The sequence below is a fragment of the Sminthopsis crassicaudata genome, chromosome 3 (genome assembly GCF_048593235.1).
Source record: "Sminthopsis crassicaudata isolate SCR6 chromosome 3, ASM4859323v1, whole genome shotgun sequence".
In the NCBI taxonomy this organism is placed as follows: domain Eukaryota; kingdom Metazoa; phylum Chordata; class Mammalia; order Dasyuromorphia; family Dasyuridae; genus Sminthopsis; species Sminthopsis crassicaudata.
Window position 1 is genome coordinate 286582600 of NC_133619.1, and position 18395 is coordinate 286600994.

The 18395-nt window shown below is 34.3% G+C and overlaps 1 protein-coding gene across 1 annotated transcript in view; it reads left to right on the plus strand.

Moving 5' to 3' along the window:
- Positions 1-16512: 16512 nt before the first annotated feature.
- Positions 16513-18395, plus strand: part of LOC141561382 (uncharacterized) — a 35605-nt gene continuing 33722 nt past the window's right edge. The window contains exons 1-2 of the mRNA XM_074300864.1: positions 16513-16617; positions 18177-18227. Coding sequence (XP_074156965.1) covers positions 18179-18227 — 49 coding nt within the window. The 5' untranslated portion in view covers positions 16513-16617; positions 18177-18178. The remainder of the gene's footprint in view (positions 16618-18176; positions 18228-18395) is intronic.

The window sequence follows — 18395 nt, forward strand, 5'->3', positions numbered from 1 at the left end:
AAATCAACTTTTTTTTTTCCTACAAGAACTACTTGTAGAATCCTTATTATGAGCAATTTTCTTTCTTCATTTTGCCTCAAACTATGTTCTGTATGTAGATTGTACATACAGCATTGTTAGTATGTAGTCATCCCTAGTAGACTGGAAGTTCCTTGAGAGACAAAATTGCCTTAGATGACCACCCTTCTTCTCCTCAGCCCCTAGCACTGTGCCTTGGCCAGAGAAGATATTTGATCAGTATTAACTCACTGAACCACCTATTATTTTTATAGATTTTCAAATTCATTATGAATTTACTTACACATGTTGGGATTCCATTACACTTAACAGAATTGAAATGGTAATCCATGTACAAGGTTGAAGTCTAAGAGACGTCATTTGTGGAAGACATTTGGACTTTTATCTTGCCTGATTCAATGATGATGTTTTGATACTAGATTATGTTAGAAAATCCTACAAGTATTTTTTTCCCTTTTTCTCTTTTGGCTAATGCGTTACTTAGCTTAGATTTCAGATAGAATACATTTCTGACAAATAGGATCTGCTTCCTAATACATCTGCAGGGATTTTGGAACATTTTTCCTATTCTATATCCAAATTACAGGAATTTATCTTTTTGAAATCCTCAGGTTCTTATTTGACATTATTACCTTTTATATTAAACCACATTTTTCCTATAGATTAATTTTTTTCCACCAGTGATGTTATCAGATATTTTTCTTTAGAGCATATTTCTCAAAGAAAACCTCAGTTCCTCAGAATCAGTCTGAGGGGACTTAATGTTTAGGAACACTTGGATGACTTAAATCATGACATATGCCCACCAAAGAGAAAGTTCTACTTAATTTCATTGGAAAGGGAATCAGTGCTTTTAATCAATGGGAATTATAAAAATGTAAGCTTCTAAAAAGGTAAAACCAATCAAAACAAACACACCAAAAAACCTTTTATCTGTGTGGTTAAGAAAGCATACATAGCAAAAAACTTACAACAAAGTTTTGAATCTGGACAACTCTGACAGGTATCATAATCAATCAGCTAATATGAGGTGTTGTTGCATCATAAAGCATCTGTTTTAAAAGTGGACAGAGCAACTAAATGGTGTCAGTCCTGACCATAGGACAGTGAAAAAAGCTGGTTTACTATTGATATAGAAAGACTTTTTTTTTTTCCACAGACAGTCAAAATATACCGAATTTTACTTGAAGCCACGCTTCAGAAATATTGGGTAGGTGCTACTTTTCTACTTTACCATTCATTATCCTTCAGATATTACCATGCAGTATTCTAAAAGTGAAATCCCTTAAACCCACCCTCCTTTGTAAAATAATTGTCTTCCTTAAATAGTTACTACTTCTTTTCCCCTCCTTCCAATAAGTAGCAATGCCTATCTGGTTTAATTTTTAATTCTTAAATTTTTTAAAATTCAATTCAATTTAAATTTGTAGTTATTTTAAAATTTCAATTTTAAAATTAAATTATTTTATTTTATTTTATTCATTAATTTGACATTTGTTTTAATTTAATACTTGAATTTCCAAAACCAATCTGATTCTACTTGACCACCAAAAGGTCCTGGATCAAGCCCCATGTGGTCATTGTTTGGGTGTCCATTGACTCAGATTGAATGCAAATAGCTTCAGTTCTTTTTTGGCCAGAAACCTTGAAGTTTTCCCCTTCCAGATTCATTCATTCAGGTGTTAATTTAGAAAGTGGTTTTTCCCACTTTAATGTGTTCTCTACTCAGCTGGAAAAGAGATCCTCCAGAAGGGTATCCCCTCAACTTGTTCCTTCAATTTACTAAATACTGATTCCCTATCCAACTCCAAGATTAATTCTCAATAATTTTTGAACATATTCCTATTCCCCCCTTACACACACACACACACACACACACACACACACACACACACACACACAAACACACACACTCTCTCCCTCTCTCTCTCTCTCTCTCTCTCACTCACTCTCTTACTTTCTAGGATTCCTCCAAGCTTTTTGGTCCCCCATTACTCCAAAGACCTTACTGTCTGTATCTTCTGGGATCCAGTCTCTTTGGGCTTTTTAAATTTTCATCAAAATTCCAACTTTCAACCAGAGTCAGTCCTCCTCCCTGGTTTTCTCCTCATTCATGGTATTCTCTCCTGATTTCTGTGTCTTCGAGTGTCCTTAGGTTCTTTCAAGTACAAGTTAGAAATCAACTTTTTTTTTTCCTACAAGAACTACTTGTAGAATCCTTATTATGAGCAATTTTCTTTCTTCATTTTGCCTCAAACTATGTTCTGTATGTAGATTGTACATACAGCATTGTTAGTATGTAGTCATCCCTAGTAGACTGGAAGTTCCTTGAGAGACAAAATTGCCTTAGATGACCACCCTTCTTCTCCTCAGCCCCTAGCACTGTGCCTTGGCCAGAGAAGATATTTGATCAGTATTAACTCACTGAACCACCTATTATTTTTATAGATTTTCAAATTCATTATGAATTTACTTACACATGTTGGGATTCCATTACACTTAACAGAATTGAAATGGTAATCCATGTACAAGGTTGAAGTCTAAGAGACGTCATTTGTGGAAGACATTTGGACTTTTATCTTGCCTGATTCAATGATGATGTTTTGATACTAGATTATGTTAGAAAATCCTACAAGTATTTTTTTCCCTTTTTCTCTTTTGGCTAATGCGTTACTTAGCTTAGATTTCAGATAGAATACATTTCTGACAAATAGGATCTGCTTCCTAATACATCTGCAGGGATTTTGGAACATTTTTCCTATTCTATATCCAAATTACAGGAATTTATCTTTTTGAAATCCTCAGGTTCTTATTTGACATTATTACCTTTTATATTAAACCACATTTTTCCTATAGATTAATTTTTTTCCACCAGTGATGTTATCAGATATTTTTCTTTAGAGCATATTTCTCAAAGAAAACCTCAGTTCCTCAGAATCAGTCTGAGGGGACTTAATGTTTAGGAACACTTGGATGACTTAAATCATGACATATGCCCACCAAAGAGAAAGTTCTACTTAATTTCATTGGAAAGGGAATCAGTGCTTTTAATCAATGGGAATTATAAAAATGTAAGCTTCTAAAAAGGTAAAACCAATCAAAACAAACACACCAAAAAACCTTTTATCTGTGTGGTTAAGAAAGCATACATAGCAAAAAACTTACAACAAAGTTTTGAATCTGGACAACTCTGACAGGTATCATAATCAATCAGCTAATATGAGGTGTTGTTGCATCATAAAGCATCTGTTTTAAAAGTGGACAGAGCAACTAAATGGTGTCAGTCCTGACCATAGGACAGTGAAAAAAGCTGGTTTACTATTGATATAGAAAGACTTTTTTTTTTTCCACAGACAGTCAAAATATACCGAATTTTACTTGAAGCCACGCTTCAGAAATATTGGGTAGGTGCTACTTTTCTACTTTACCATTCATTATCCTTCAGATATTACCATGCAGTATTCTAAAAGTGAAATCCCTTAAACCCACCCTCCTTTGTAAAATAATTGTCTTCCTTAAATAGTTACTACTTCTTTTCCCCTCCTTCCAATAAGTAGCAATGCCTATCTGGTTTAATTTTTAATTCTTAAATTTTTTAAAATTCAATTCAATTTAAATTTGTAGTTATTTTAAAATTTCAATTTTAAAATTAAATTATTTTATTTTATTTTATTCATTAATTTGACATTTGTTTTAATTTAATACTTGAATTTCCAAAACCAATCTGATTCTACTTGACCACCAAAAGGTCCTGGATCAAGCCCCATGTGGTCATTGTTTGGGTGTCCATTGACTCAGATTGAATGCAAATAGCTTCAGTTCTTTTTTGGCCAGAAACCTTGAAGTTTTCCCCTTCCAGATTCATTCATTCAGGTGTTAATTTAGAAAGTGGTTTTTCCCACTTTAATGTGTTCTCTACTCAGCTGGAAAAGAGATCCTCCAGAAGGGTATCCCCTCAACTTGTTCCTTCAATTTACTAAATACTGATTCCCTATCCAACTCCAAGATTAATTCTCAATAATTTTTGAACATATTCCTATTCCCCCCTTACACACACACACACACACACACACACACACACACACACACAAACACACACACTCTCTCCCTCTCTCTCTCTCTCTCTCTCTCACTCACTCTCTTACTTTCTAGGATTCCTCCAAGCTTTTTGGTCCCCCATTACTCCAAAGACCTTACTGTCTGTATCTTCTGGGATCCAGTCTCTTTGGGCTTTTTAAATTTTCATCAAAATTCCAACTTTCAACCAGAGTCAGTCCTCCTCCCTGGTTTTCTCCTCATTCATGGTATTCTCTCCTGATTTCTGTGTCTTCGAGTGTCCTTAGGTTCTTTCAAGTACAAGTTAGAAATCAACTTTTTTTTTTCCTACAAGAACTACTTGTAGAATCCTTATTATGAGCAATTTTCTTTCTTCATTTTGCCTCAAACTATGTTCTGTATGTAGATTGTACATACAGCATTGTTAGTATGTAGTCATCCCTAGTAGACTGGAAGTTCCTTGAGAGACAAAATTGCCTTAGATGACCACCCTTCTTCTCCTCAGCCCCTAGCACTGTGCCTTGGCCAGAGAAGATATTTGATCAGTATTAACTCACTGAACCACCTATTATTTTTATAGATTTTCAAATTCATTATGAATTTACTTACACATGTTGGGATTCCATTACACTTAACAGAATTGAAATGGTAATCCATGTACAAGGTTGAAGTCTAAGAGACGTCATTTGTGGAAGACATTTGGACTTTTATCTTGCCTGATTCAATGATGATGTTTTGATACTAGATTATGTTAGAAAATCCTACAAGTATTTTTTTCCCTTTTTCTCTTTTGGCTAATGCGTTACTTAGCTTAGATTTCAGATAGAATACATTTCTGACAAATAGGATCTGCTTCCTAATACATCTGCAGGGATTTTGGAACATTTTTCCTATTCTATATCCAAATTACAGGAATTTATCTTTTTGAAATCCTCAGGTTCTTATTTGACATTATTACCTTTTATATTAAACCACATTTTTCCTATAGATTAATTTTTTTCCACCAGTGATGTTATCAGATATTTTTCTTTAGAGCATATTTCTCAAAGAAAACCTCAGTTCCTCAGAATCAGTCTGAGGGGACTTAATGTTTAGGAACACTTGGATGACTTAAATCATGACATATGCCCACCAAAGAGAAAGTTCTACTTAATTTCATTGGAAAGGGAATCAGTGCTTTTAATCAATGGGAATTATAAAAATGTAAGCTTCTAAAAAGGTAAAACCAATCAAAACAAACACACCAAAAAACCTTTTATCTGTGTGGTTAAGAAAGCATACATAGCAAAAAACTTACAACAAAGTTTTGAATCTGGACAACTCTGACAGGTATCATAATCAATCAGCTAATATGAGGTGTTGTTGCATCATAAAGCATCTGTTTTAAAAGTGGACAGAGCAACTAAATGGTGTCAGTCCTGACCATAGGACAGTGAAAAAAGCTGGTTTACTATTGATATAGAAAGACTTTTTTTTTTTCCACAGACAGTCAAAATATACCGAATTTTACTTGAAGCCACGCTTCAGAAATATTGGGTAGGTGCTACTTTTCTACTTTACCATTCATTATCCTTCAGATATTACCATGCAGTATTCTAAAAGTGAAATCCCTTAAACCCACCCTCCTTTGTAAAATAATTGTCTTCCTTAAATAGTTACTACTTCTTTTCCCCTCCTTCCAATAAGTAGCAATGCCTATCTGGTTTAATTTTTAATTCTTAAATTTTTTAAAATTCAATTCAATTTAAATTTGTAGTTATTTTAAAATTTCAATTTTAAAATTAAATTATTTTATTTTATTTTATTCATTAATTTGACATTTGTTTTAATTTAATACTTGAATTTCCAAAACCAATCTGATTCTACTTGACCACCAAAAGGTCCTGGATCAAGCCCCATGTGGTCATTGTTTGGGTGTCCATTGACTCAGATTGAATGCAAATAGCTTCAGTTCTTTTTTGGCCAGAAACCTTGAAGTTTTCCCCTTCCAGATTCATTCATTCAGGTGTTAATTTAGAAAGTGGTTTTTCCCACTTTAATGTGTTCTCTACTCAGCTGGAAAAGAGATCCTCCAGAAGGGTATCCCCTCAACTTGTTCCTTCAATTTACTAAATACTGATTCCCTATCCAACTCCAAGATTAATTCTCAATAATTTTTGAACATATTCCTATTCCCCCCTTACACACACACACACACACACACACACACACACACACACACAAACACACACACTCTCTCCCTCTCTCTCTCTCTCTCTCTCTCACTCACTCTCTTACTTTCTAGGATTCCTCCAAGCTTTTTGGTCCCCCATTACTCCAAAGACCTTACTGTCTGTATCTTCTGGGATCCAGTCTCTTTGGGCTTTTTAAATTTTCATCAAAATTCCAACTTTCAACCAGAGTCAGTCCTCCTCCCTGGTTTTCTCCTCATTCATGGTATTCTCTCCTGATTTCTGTGTCTTCGAGTGTCCTTAGGTTCTTTCAAGTACAAGTTAGAAATCAACTTTTTTTTTTCCTACAAGAACTACTTGTAGAATCCTTATTATGAGCAATTTTCTTTCTTCATTTTGCCTCAAACTATGTTCTGTATGTAGATTGTACATACAGCATTGTTAGTATGTAGTCATCCCTAGTAGACTGGAAGTTCCTTGAGAGACAAAATTGCCTTAGATGACCACCCTTCTTCTCCTCAGCCCCTAGCACTGTGCCTTGGCCAGAGAAGATATTTGATCAGTATTAACTCACTGAACCACCTATTATTTTTATAGATTTTCAAATTCATTATGAATTTACTTACACATGTTGGGATTCCATTACACTTAACAGAATTGAAATGGTAATCCATGTACAAGGTTGAAGTCTAAGAGACGTCATTTGTGGAAGACATTTGGACTTTTATCTTGCCTGATTCAATGATGATGTTTTGATACTAGATTATGTTAGAAAATCCTACAAGTATTTTTTTCCCTTTTTCTCTTTTGGCTAATGCATTACTTAGCTTAGATTTCAGATAGAATACATTTCTGACAAATAGGATCTGCTTCCTAATACATCTGCAGGGATTTTGGAACATTTTTCCTATTCTATATCCAAATTACAGGAATTTATCTTTTTGAAATCCTCAGGTTCTTATTTGACATTATTACCTTTTATATTAAACCACATTTTTCCTATAGATTAATTTTTTTCCACCAGTGATGTTATCAGATATTTTTCTTTAGAGCATATTTCTCAAAGAAAACCTCAGTTCCTCAGAATCAGTCTGAGGGGACTTAATGTTTAGGAACACTTGGATGACTTAAATCATGACATATGCCCACCAAAGAGAAAGTTCTACTTAATTTCATTGGAAAGGGAATCAGTGCTTTTAATCAATGGGAATTATAAAAATGTAAGCTTCTAAAAAGGTAAAAACCAATCAAAACAAACACACCAAAAAACCTTTTATCTGTGTGGTTAAGAAAGCATACATAGCAAAAAACTTACAACAAAGTTTTGAATCTGGACAACTCTGACAGGTATCATAATCAATCAGCTAATATGAGGTGTTGTTGCATCATAAAGCATCTGTTTTAAAAGTGGACAGAGCAACTAAATGGTGTCAGTCCTGACCATAGGACAGTGAAAAAAGCTGGTTTACTATTGATATAGAAAGACTTTTTTTTTTTCCACAGACAGTCAAAATATACCGAATTTTACTTGAAGCCACGCTTCAGAAATATTGGGTAGGTGCTACTTTTCTACTTTACCATTCATTATCCTTCAGATATTACCATGCAGTATTCTAAAAGTGAAATCCCTTAAACCCACCCTCCTTTGTAAAATAATTGTCTTCCTTAAATAGTTACTACTTCTTTTCCCCTCCTTCCAATAAGTAGCAATGCCTATCTGGTTTAATTTTTAATTCTTAAATTTTTTAAAATTCAATTCAATTTAAATTTGTAGTTATTTTAAAATTTCAATTTTAAAATTAAATTATTTTATTTTATTTTATTCATTAATTTGACATTTGTTTTAATTTAATACTTGAATTTCCAAAACCAATCTGATTCTACTTGACCACCAAAAGGTCCTGGATCAAGCCCCATGTGGTCATTGTTTGGGTGTCCATTGACTCAGATTGAATGCAAATAGCTTCAGTTCTTTTTTGGCCAGAAACCTTGAAGTTTTCCCCTTCCAGATTCATTCATTCAGGTGTTAATTTAGAAAGTGGTTTTTCCCACTTTAATGTGTTCTCTACTCAGCTGGAAAAGAGATCCTCCAGAAGGGTATCCCCTCAACTTGTTCCTTCAATTTACTAAATACTGATTCCCTATCCAACTCCAAGATTAATTCTCAATAATTTTTGAACATATTCCTATTCCCCCCTTACACACACACACACACACACACACACACACACACACACACAAACACACACACTCTCTCCCTCTCTCTCTCTCTCTCTCTCTCACTCACTCTCTTACTTTCTAGGATTCCTCCAAGCTTTTTGGTCCCCCATTACTCCAAAGACCTTACTGTCTGTATCTTCTGGGATCCAGTCTCTTTGGGCTTTTTAAATTTTCATCAAAATTCCAACTTTCAACCAGAGTCAGTCCTCCTCCCTGGTTTTCTCCTCATTCATGGTATTCTCTCCTGATTTCTGTGTCTTCGAGTGTCCTTAGGTTCTTTCAAGTACAAGTTAGAAATCAACTTTTTTTTTTCCTACAAGAACTACTTGTAGAATCCTTATTATGAGCAATTTTCTTTCTTCATTTTGCCTCAAACTATGTTCTGTATGTAGATTGTACATACAGCATTGTTAGTATGTAGTCATCCCTAGTAGACTGGAAGTTCCTTGAGAGACAAAATTGCCTTAGATGACCACCCTTCTTCTCCTCAGCCCCTAGCACTGTGCCTTGGCCAGAGAAGATATTTGATCAGTATTAACTCACTGAACCACCTATTATTTTTATAGATTTTCAAATTCATTATGAATTTACTTACACATGTTGGGATTCCATTACACTTAACAGAATTGAAATGGTAATCCATGTACAAGGTTGAAGTCTAAGAGACGTCATTTGTGGAAGACATTTGGACTTTTATCTTGCCTGATTCAATGATGATGTTTTGATACTAGATTATGTTAGAAAATCCTACAAGTATTTTTTTCCCTTTTTCTCTTTTGGCTAATGCATTACTTAGCTTAGATTTCAGATAGAATACATTTCTGACAAATAGGATCTGCTTCCTAATACATCTGCAGGGATTTTGGAACATTTTTCCTATTCTATATCCAAATTACAGGAATTTATCTTTTTGAAATCCTCAGGTTCTTATTTGACATTATTACCTTTTATATTAAACCACATTTTTCCTATAGATTAATTTTTTTCCACCAGTGATGTTATCAGATATTTTTCTTTAGAGCATATTTCTCAAAGAAAACCTCAGTTCCTCAGAATCAGTCTGAGGGGACTTAATGTTTAGGAACACTTGGATGACTTAAATCATGACATATGCCCACCAAAGAGAAAGTTCTACTTAATTTCATTGGAAAGGGAATCAGTGCTTTTAATCAATGGGAATTATAAAAATGTAAGCTTCTAAAAAGGTAAAACCAATCAAAACAAACACACCAAAAAACCTTTTATCTGTGTGGTTAAGAAAGCATACATAGCAAAAAACTTACAACAAAGTTTTGAATCTGGACAACTCTGACAGGTATCATAATCAATCAGCTAATATGAGGTGTTGTTGCATCATAAAGCATCTGTTTTAAAAGTGGACAGAGCAACTAAATGGTGTCAGTCCTGACCATAGGACAGTGAAAAAAGCTGGTTTACTATTGATATAGAAAGACTTTTTTTTTTTCCACAGACAGTCAAAATATACCGAATTTTACTTGAAGCCACGCTTCAGAAATATTGGGTAGGTGCTACTTTTCTACTTTACCATTCATTATCCTTCAGATATTACCATGCAGTATTCTAAAAGTGAAATCCCTTAAACCCACCCTCCTTTGTAAAATAATTGTCTTCCTTAAATAGTTACTACTTCTTTTCCCCTCCTTCCAATAAGTAGCAATGCCTATCTGGTTTAATTTTTAATTCTTAAATTTTTTAAAATTCAATTCAATTTAAATTTGTAGTTATTTTAAAATTTCAATTTTAAAATTAAATTATTTTATTTTATTTTATTCATTAATTTGACATTTGTTTTAATTTAATACTTGAATTTCCAAAACCAATCTGATTCTACTTGACCACCAAAAGGTCCTGGATCAAGCCCCATGTGGTCATTGTTTGGGTGTCCATTGACTCAGATTGAATGCAAATAGCTTCAGTTCTTTTTTGGCCAGAAACCTTGAAGTTTTCCCCTTCCAGATTCATTCATTCAGGTGTTAATTTAGAAAGTGGTTTTTCCCACTTTAATGTGTTCTCTACTCAGCTGGAAAAGAGATCCTCCAGAAGGGTATCCCCTCAACTTGTTCCTTCAATTTACTAAATACTGATTCCCTATCCAACTCCAAGATTAATTCTCAATAATTTTTGAACATATTCCTATTCCCCCCTTACACACACACACACACACACACACACACACACACACACACACACAAACACACACACTCTCTCCCTCTCTCTCTCTCTCTCTCTCTCACTCACTCTCTTACTTTCTAGGATTCCTCCAAGCTTTTTGGTCCCCCATTACTCCAAAGACCTTACTGTCTGTATCTTCTGGGATCCAGTCTCTTTGGGCTTTTTAAATTTTCATCAAAATTCCAACTTTCAACCAGAGTCAGTCCTCCTCCCTGGTTTTCTCCTCATTCATGGTATTCTCTCCTGATTTCTGTGTCTTCGAGTGTCCTTAGGTTCTTTCAAGTACAAGTTAGAAATCAACTTTTTTTTTTCCTACAAGAACTACTTGTAGAATCCTTATTATGAGCAATTTTCTTTCTTCATTTTGCCTCAAACTATGTTCTGTATGTAGATTGTACATACAGCATTGTTAGTATGTAGTCATCCCTAGTAGACTGGAAGTTCCTTGAGAGACAAAATTGCCTTAGATGACCACCCTTCTTCTCCTCAGCCCCTAGCACTGTGCCTTGGCCAGAGAAGATATTTGATCAGTATTAACTCACTGAACCACCTATTATTTTTATAGATTTTCAAATTCATTATGAATTTACTTACACATGTTGGGATTCCATTACACTTAACAGAATTGAAATGGTAATCCATGTACAAGGTTGAAGTCTAAGAGACGTCATTTGTGGAAGACATTTGGACTTTTATCTTGCCTGATTCAATGATGATGTTTTGATACTAGATTATGTTAGAAAATCCTACAAGTATTTTTTTCCCTTTTTCTCTTTTGGCTAATGCGTTACTTAGCTTAGATTTCAGATAGAATACATTTCTGACAAATAGGATCTGCTTCCTAATACATCTGCAGGGATTTTGGAACATTTTTCCTATTCTATATCCAAATTACAGGAATTTATCTTTTTGAAATCCTCAGGTTCTTATTTGACATTATTACCTTTTATATTAAACCACATTTTTCCTATAGATTAATTTTTTTCCACCAGTGATGTTATCAGATATTTTTCTTTAGAGCATATTTCTCAAAGAAAACCTCAGTTCCTCAGAATCAGTCTGAGGGGACTTAATGTTTAGGAACACTTGGATGACTTAAATCATGACATATGCCCACCAAAGAGAAAGTTCTACTTAATTTCATTGGAAAGGGAATCAGTGCTTTTAATCAATGGGAATTATAAAAATGTAAGCTTCTAAAAAGGTAAAACCAATCAAAACAAACACACCAAAAAACCTTTTATCTGTGTGGTTAAGAAAGCATACATAGCAAAAAACTTACAACAAAGTTTTGAATCTGGACAACTCTGACAGGTATCATAATCAATCAGCTAATATGAGGTGTTGTTGCATCATAAAGCATCTGTTTTAAAAGTGGACAGAGCAACTAAATGGTGTCAGTCCTGACCATAGGACAGTGAAAAAAGCTGGTTTACTATTGATATAGAAAGACTTTTTTTTTTTCCACAGACAGTCAAAATATACCGAATTTTACTTGAAGCCACGCTTCAGAAATATTGGGTAGGTGCTACTTTTCTACTTTACCATTCATTATCCTTCAGATATTACCATGCAGTATTCTAAAAGTGAAATCCCTTAAACCCACCCTCCTTTGTAAAATAATTGTCTTCCTTAAATAGTTACTACTTCTTTTCCCCTCCTTCCAATAAGTAGCAATGCCTATCTGGTTTAATTTTTAATTCTTAAATTTTTTAAAATTCAATTCAATTTAAATTTGTAGTTATTTTAAAATTTCAATTTTAAAATTAAATTATTTTATTTTATTTTATTCATTAATTTGACATTTGTTTTAATTTAATACTTGAATTTCCAAAACCAATCTGATTCTACTTGACCACCAAAAGGTCCTGGATCAAGCCCCATGTGGTCATTGTTTGGGTGTCCATTGACTCAGATTGAATGCAAATAGCTTCAGTTCTTTTTTGGCCAGAAACCTTGAAGTTTTCCCCTTCCAGATTCATTCATTCAGGTGTTAATTTAGAAAGTGGTTTTTCCCACTTTAATGTGTTCTCTACTCAGCTGGAAAAGAGATCCTCCAGAAGGGTATCCCCTCAACTTGTTCCTTCAATTTACTAAATACTGATTCCCTATCCAACTCCAAGATTAATTCTCAATAATTTTTGAACATATTCCTATTCCCCCCTTACACACACACACACACACACACACACACACACACACACACACACAAACACACACACTCTCTCCCTCTCTCTCTCTCTCTCTCTCTCACTCACTCTCTTACTTTCTAGGATTCCTCCAAGCTTTTTGGTCCCCCATTACTCCAAAGACCTTACTGTCTGTATCTTCTGGGATCCAGTCTCTTTGGGCTTTTTAAATTTTCATCAAAATTCCAACTTTCAACCAGAGTCAGTCCTCCTCCCTGGTTTTCTCCTCATTCATGGTATTCTCTCCTGATTTCTGTGTCTTCGAGTGTCCTTAGGTTCTTTCAAGTACAAGTTAGAAATCAACTTTTTTTTTTCCTACAAGAACTACTTGTAGAATCCTTATTATGAGCAATTTTCTTTCTTCATTTTGCCTCAAACTATGTTCTGTATGTAGATTGTACATACAGCATTGTTAGTATGTAGTCATCCCTAGTAGACTGGAAGTTCCTTGAGAGACAAAATTGCCTTAGATGACCACCCTTCTTCTCCTCAGCCCCTAGCACTGTGCCTTGGCCAGAGAAGATATTTGATCAGTATTAACTCACTGAACCACCTATTATTTTTATAGATTTTCAAATTCATTATGAATTTACTTACACATGTTGGGATTCCATTACACTTAACAGAATTGAAATGGTAATCCATGTACAAGGTTGAAGTCTAAGAGACGTCATTTGTGGAAGACATTTGGACTTTTATCTTGCCTGATTCAATGATGATGTTTTGATACTAGATTATGTTAGAAAATCCTACAAGTATTTTTTTCCCTTTTTCTCTTTTGGCTAATGCGTTACTTAGCTTAGATTTCAGATAGAATACATTTCTGACAAATAGGATCTGCTTCCTAATACATCTGCAGGGATTTTGGAACATTTTTCCTATTCTATATCCAAATTACAGGAATTTATCTTTTTGAAATCCTCAGGTTCTTATTTGACATTATTACCTTTTATATTAAACCACATTTTTCCTATAGATTAATTTTTTTCCACCAGTGATGTTATCAGATATTTTTCTTTAGAGCATATTTCTCAAAGAAAACCTCAGTTCCTCAGAATCAGTCTGAGGGGACTTAATGTTTAGGAACACTTGGATGACTTAAATCATGACATATGCCCACCAAAGAGAAAGTTCTACTTAATTTCATTGGAAAGGGAATCAGTGCTTTTAATCAATGGGAATTATAAAAATGTAAGCTTCTAAAAAGGTAAAACCAATCAAAACAAACACACCAAAAAACCTTTTATCTGTGTGGTTAAGAAAGCATACATAGCAAAAAACTTACAACAAAGTTTTGAATCTGGACAACTCTGACAGGTATCATAATCAATCAGCTAATATGAGGTGTTGTTGCATCATAAAGCATCTGTTTTAAAAGTGGACAGAGCAACTAAATGGTGTCAGTCCTGACCATAGGACAGTGAAAAAAGCTGGTTTACTATTGATATAGAAAGACTTTTTTTTTTCCACAGACAGTCAAAATATACCGAATTTTACTTGAAGCCACGCTTCAGAAATATTGGGTAGGTGCTACTTTTCTACTTTACCATTCATTATCCTTCAGATATTACCATGCAGTATTCTAAAAGTGAAATCCCTTAAACCCACCCTCCTTTGTAAAATAATTGTCTTCCTTAAATAGTTACTACTTCTTTTCCCCTCCTTCCAATAAGTAGCAATGCCTATCTGGTTTAATTTTTAATTCTTAAATTTTTTAAAATTCAATTCAATTTAAATTTGTAGTTATTTTAAAATTTCAATTTTAAAATTAAATTATTTTATTTTATTTTATTCATTAATTTGACATTTGTTTTAATTTAATACTTGAATTTCCAAAACCAATCTGATTCTACTTGACCACCAAAAGGTCCTGGATCAAGCCCCATGTGGTCATTGTTTGGGTGTCCATTGACTCAGATTGAATGCAAATAGCTTCAGTTCTTTTTTGGCCAGAAACCTTGAAGTTTTCCCCTTCCAGATTCATTCATTCAGGTGTTAATTTAGAAAGTGGTTTTTCCCACTTTAATGTGTTCTCTACTCAGCTGGAAAAGAGATCCTCCAGAAGGGTATCCCCTCAACTTGTTCCTTCAATTTACTAAATACTGATTCCCTATCCAACTCCAAGATTAATTCTCAATAATTTTTGAACATATTCCTATTCCCCCCTTACACACACACACACACACACACACACACACACACACACACACACACAAACACACACACTCTCTCCCTCTCTCTCTCTCTCTCTCTCTCACTCACTCTCTTACTTTCTAGGATTCCTCCAAGCTTTTTGGTCCCCCATTACTCCAAAGACCTTACTGTCTGTATCTTCTGGGATCCAGTCTCTTTGGGCTTTTTAAATTTTCATCAAAATTCCAACTTTCAACCAGAGTCAGTCCTCCTCCCTGGTTTTCTCCTCATTCATGGTATTCTCTCCTGATTTCTGTGTCTTCGAGTGTCCTTAGGTTCTTTCAAGTACAAGTTAGAAATCAACTTTTTTTTTTCCTACAAGAACTACTTGTAGAATCCTTATTATGAGCAATTTTCTTTCTTCATTTTGCCTCAAACTATGTTCTGTATGTAGATTGTACATACAGCATTGTTAGTATGTAGTCATCCCTAGTAGACTGGAAGTTCCTTGAGAGACAAAATTGCCTTAGATGACCACCCTTCTTCTCCTCAGCCCCTAGCACTGTGCCTTGGCCAGAGAAGATATTTGATCAGTATTAACTCACTGAACGACCTATTATTTTTATAGATTTTCAAATTCATTATGAATTTACTTACACATGTTGGGATTCCATTACACTTAACAGAATTGAAATGGTAATCCATGTACAAGGTTGAAGTCTAAGAGACGTCATTTGTGGAAGACATTTGGACTTTTATCTTGCCTGATTCAATGATGATGTTTTGATACTAGATTATGTTAGAAAATCCTACAAGTATTTTTTTCCCTTTTTCTCTTTTGGCTAATGCGTTACTTAGCTTAGATTTCAGATAGAATACATTTCTGACAAATAGGATCTGCTTCCTAATACATCTGCAGGGATTTTGGAACATTTTTCCTATTCTATATCCAAATTACAGGAATTTATCTTTTTGAAATCCTCAGGTTCTTATTTGACATTATTACCTTTTATATTAAACCACATTTTTCCTATAGATTAATTTTTTTCCACCAGTGATGTTATCAGATATTTTTCTTTAGAGCATATTTCTCAAAGAAAACCTCAGTTCCTCAGAATCAGTCTGAGGGGACTTAATGTTTAGGAACACTTGGATGACTTAAATCATGACATATGCCCACCAAAGAGAAAGTTCTACTTAATTTCATTGGAAAGGGAATCAGTGCTTTTAATCAATGGGAATTATAAAAATGTAAGCTTCTAAAAAGGTAAAACCAATCAAAACAAACACACCAAAAAACCTTTTATCTGTGTGGTTAAGAAAGCATACATAGCAAAAAACTTACAACAAAGTTTTGAATCTGGACAACTCTGACAGGTATCATAATCAATCAGCTAATATGAGGTGTTGTTGCATCATAAAGCATCTGTTTTAAAAGTGGACAGAGCAACTAAATGGTGTCAGTCCTGACCATAGGACAGTGAAAAAAGCTGGTTTACTATTGATATAGAAAGACTTTTTTTTTTCCACAGACAGTCAAAATATACCGAATTTTACTTGAAGCCACGCTTCAGAAATATTGGGTAGGTGCTACTTTTCTACTTTACCATTCATTATCCTTCAGATATTACCATGCAGTATTCTAAAAATGAAATCCCTTAAACCCACCCTCCTTTGTTTTGTTTTACTGTTTAAATATCTGCCCAGCAAAATAATTGTCTTCCTTAAATAGTTACTACTTCTTTTCCCCTCCTTCCAATAAGTAGCAATGCCTATCCTTTCTTAAAGACCAGGATTAATCCTGGTTTAATTTTTAATTCTTAAATTTTTAAAAATTCAATTCAATTTTAATTTGTAGTTATTTTAAAATTTTAATTTTAAAATTATTTTATTATATTTTATTCATTAATTTGACATTTGTTTTAATTTAATACTTGAATTTCCAAAACCAATCTGATTCTACTTGACCACCAAAAGGTCCTGGATCAAGCCCCATGTGGTCATTGTTTGGGTGTCCATTGACTCAGATTGAATGCAAATAGCTTCAGTTCTTTTTTGGCCAGAAACCTTGAAGTTTTCCCCTTCCAGATTCATTCATTCAGGTGTTTATTTAGAAAGTAGAGGGAGGGAGTACGTGTAGGAGTGCAGATTCTTTGCCTAAAATACTACTTAGGCTTACTCATTGAATGGTGTGAAAAATCTCTCTTCTCTTCCCATACTGGCCAGACCTAAAAGATCTGCCTCTTTGGAAAGCATGGATTTTATTCTACAGTGCCTGTTGGTTTTTCAACCTGCCCCTGGATTTTCCCACTTTAATGTTTTCTGTATTTTTTTTCTTTTTTCCCCTTTTTTAATGGACTTAAGCTATCTCTGCATTGTGAGTATATGTGGTATGTTCACACACATTTGTCTATATGAAAACAGAAAGTTAACTTCTCAAATATAAAGGGCACCTAGAACACAAGAATAGATTGGATCATAGGATATAGTGATGAGAGAAAGGAAAGGGGCAATCCCGCTGGCCTGCACAAAGATCCCAGGAGGCACAGTGTCCTCTGTAAATGAATTTACAGGCCCGAAAAACTAGATTGATAAATAAAAGGTTTATTGTAGAAATTTGGAAGTAAAGTTCAGTTAGAAAGATGCCAGGGCCAAAGGTGGCCGCTGGGCGGGCAGGAACCCTTACCTGGCCAGAAGGATAACCATGTGTTGAGTGGAAGGGCTCTTGCAAAGTGAGAGCTCCAGCTGGGCTCTTTCATACCTAAAAGGAGATTGTGGGCAGTGCCAAACTCTTGGTGACCTTTTCAGATAAGGATGAAACTGACTGGGGGGGCTGAGAAAACCCAAGCCAGCTCAGATCCCGTGGGGGCTGGGCCCAGATATTCATCCATGGGGGTTGAGAATTTTAAAGGGAACCTCAACCCTTATCAATAGGCAGAGAAAGTGACAAACTGCAGGAAAAAATGTATGAATTTGATTACTTTTCAAGGCCCTTTCAATAGGTAATGCAAGATCATTATAAAATGAGTCCTTTTCTTATCTAATTTCATAATAATAGTTCAGTCTGTCTCTGCCTTTATCTGTCTCTTCATATGTGAATATATAAAATGATTTCACAGATGTGTATTTATATGTGTGGATATATATAATATTTCTATTTTCATTTTCATCTATTTACATCTATTTTCATTTTAAGGAATGCATCATTTGAAAGTTACATCAAAAACATCTTATTTATTTGAATGTGGTGAGTTTTTTGAAATGACATTAACATTTACAGATTACATAGTTATTGGAACACTACTGAAACATAACTTTCAGGCAATCCAAGTATTCTATTTTCTTTCCTGTTGGGAGTTGTCATCTATTGGGTAGGGGACAAGGATGGGGGGAATTTCTACTATGGAAAAGTCAA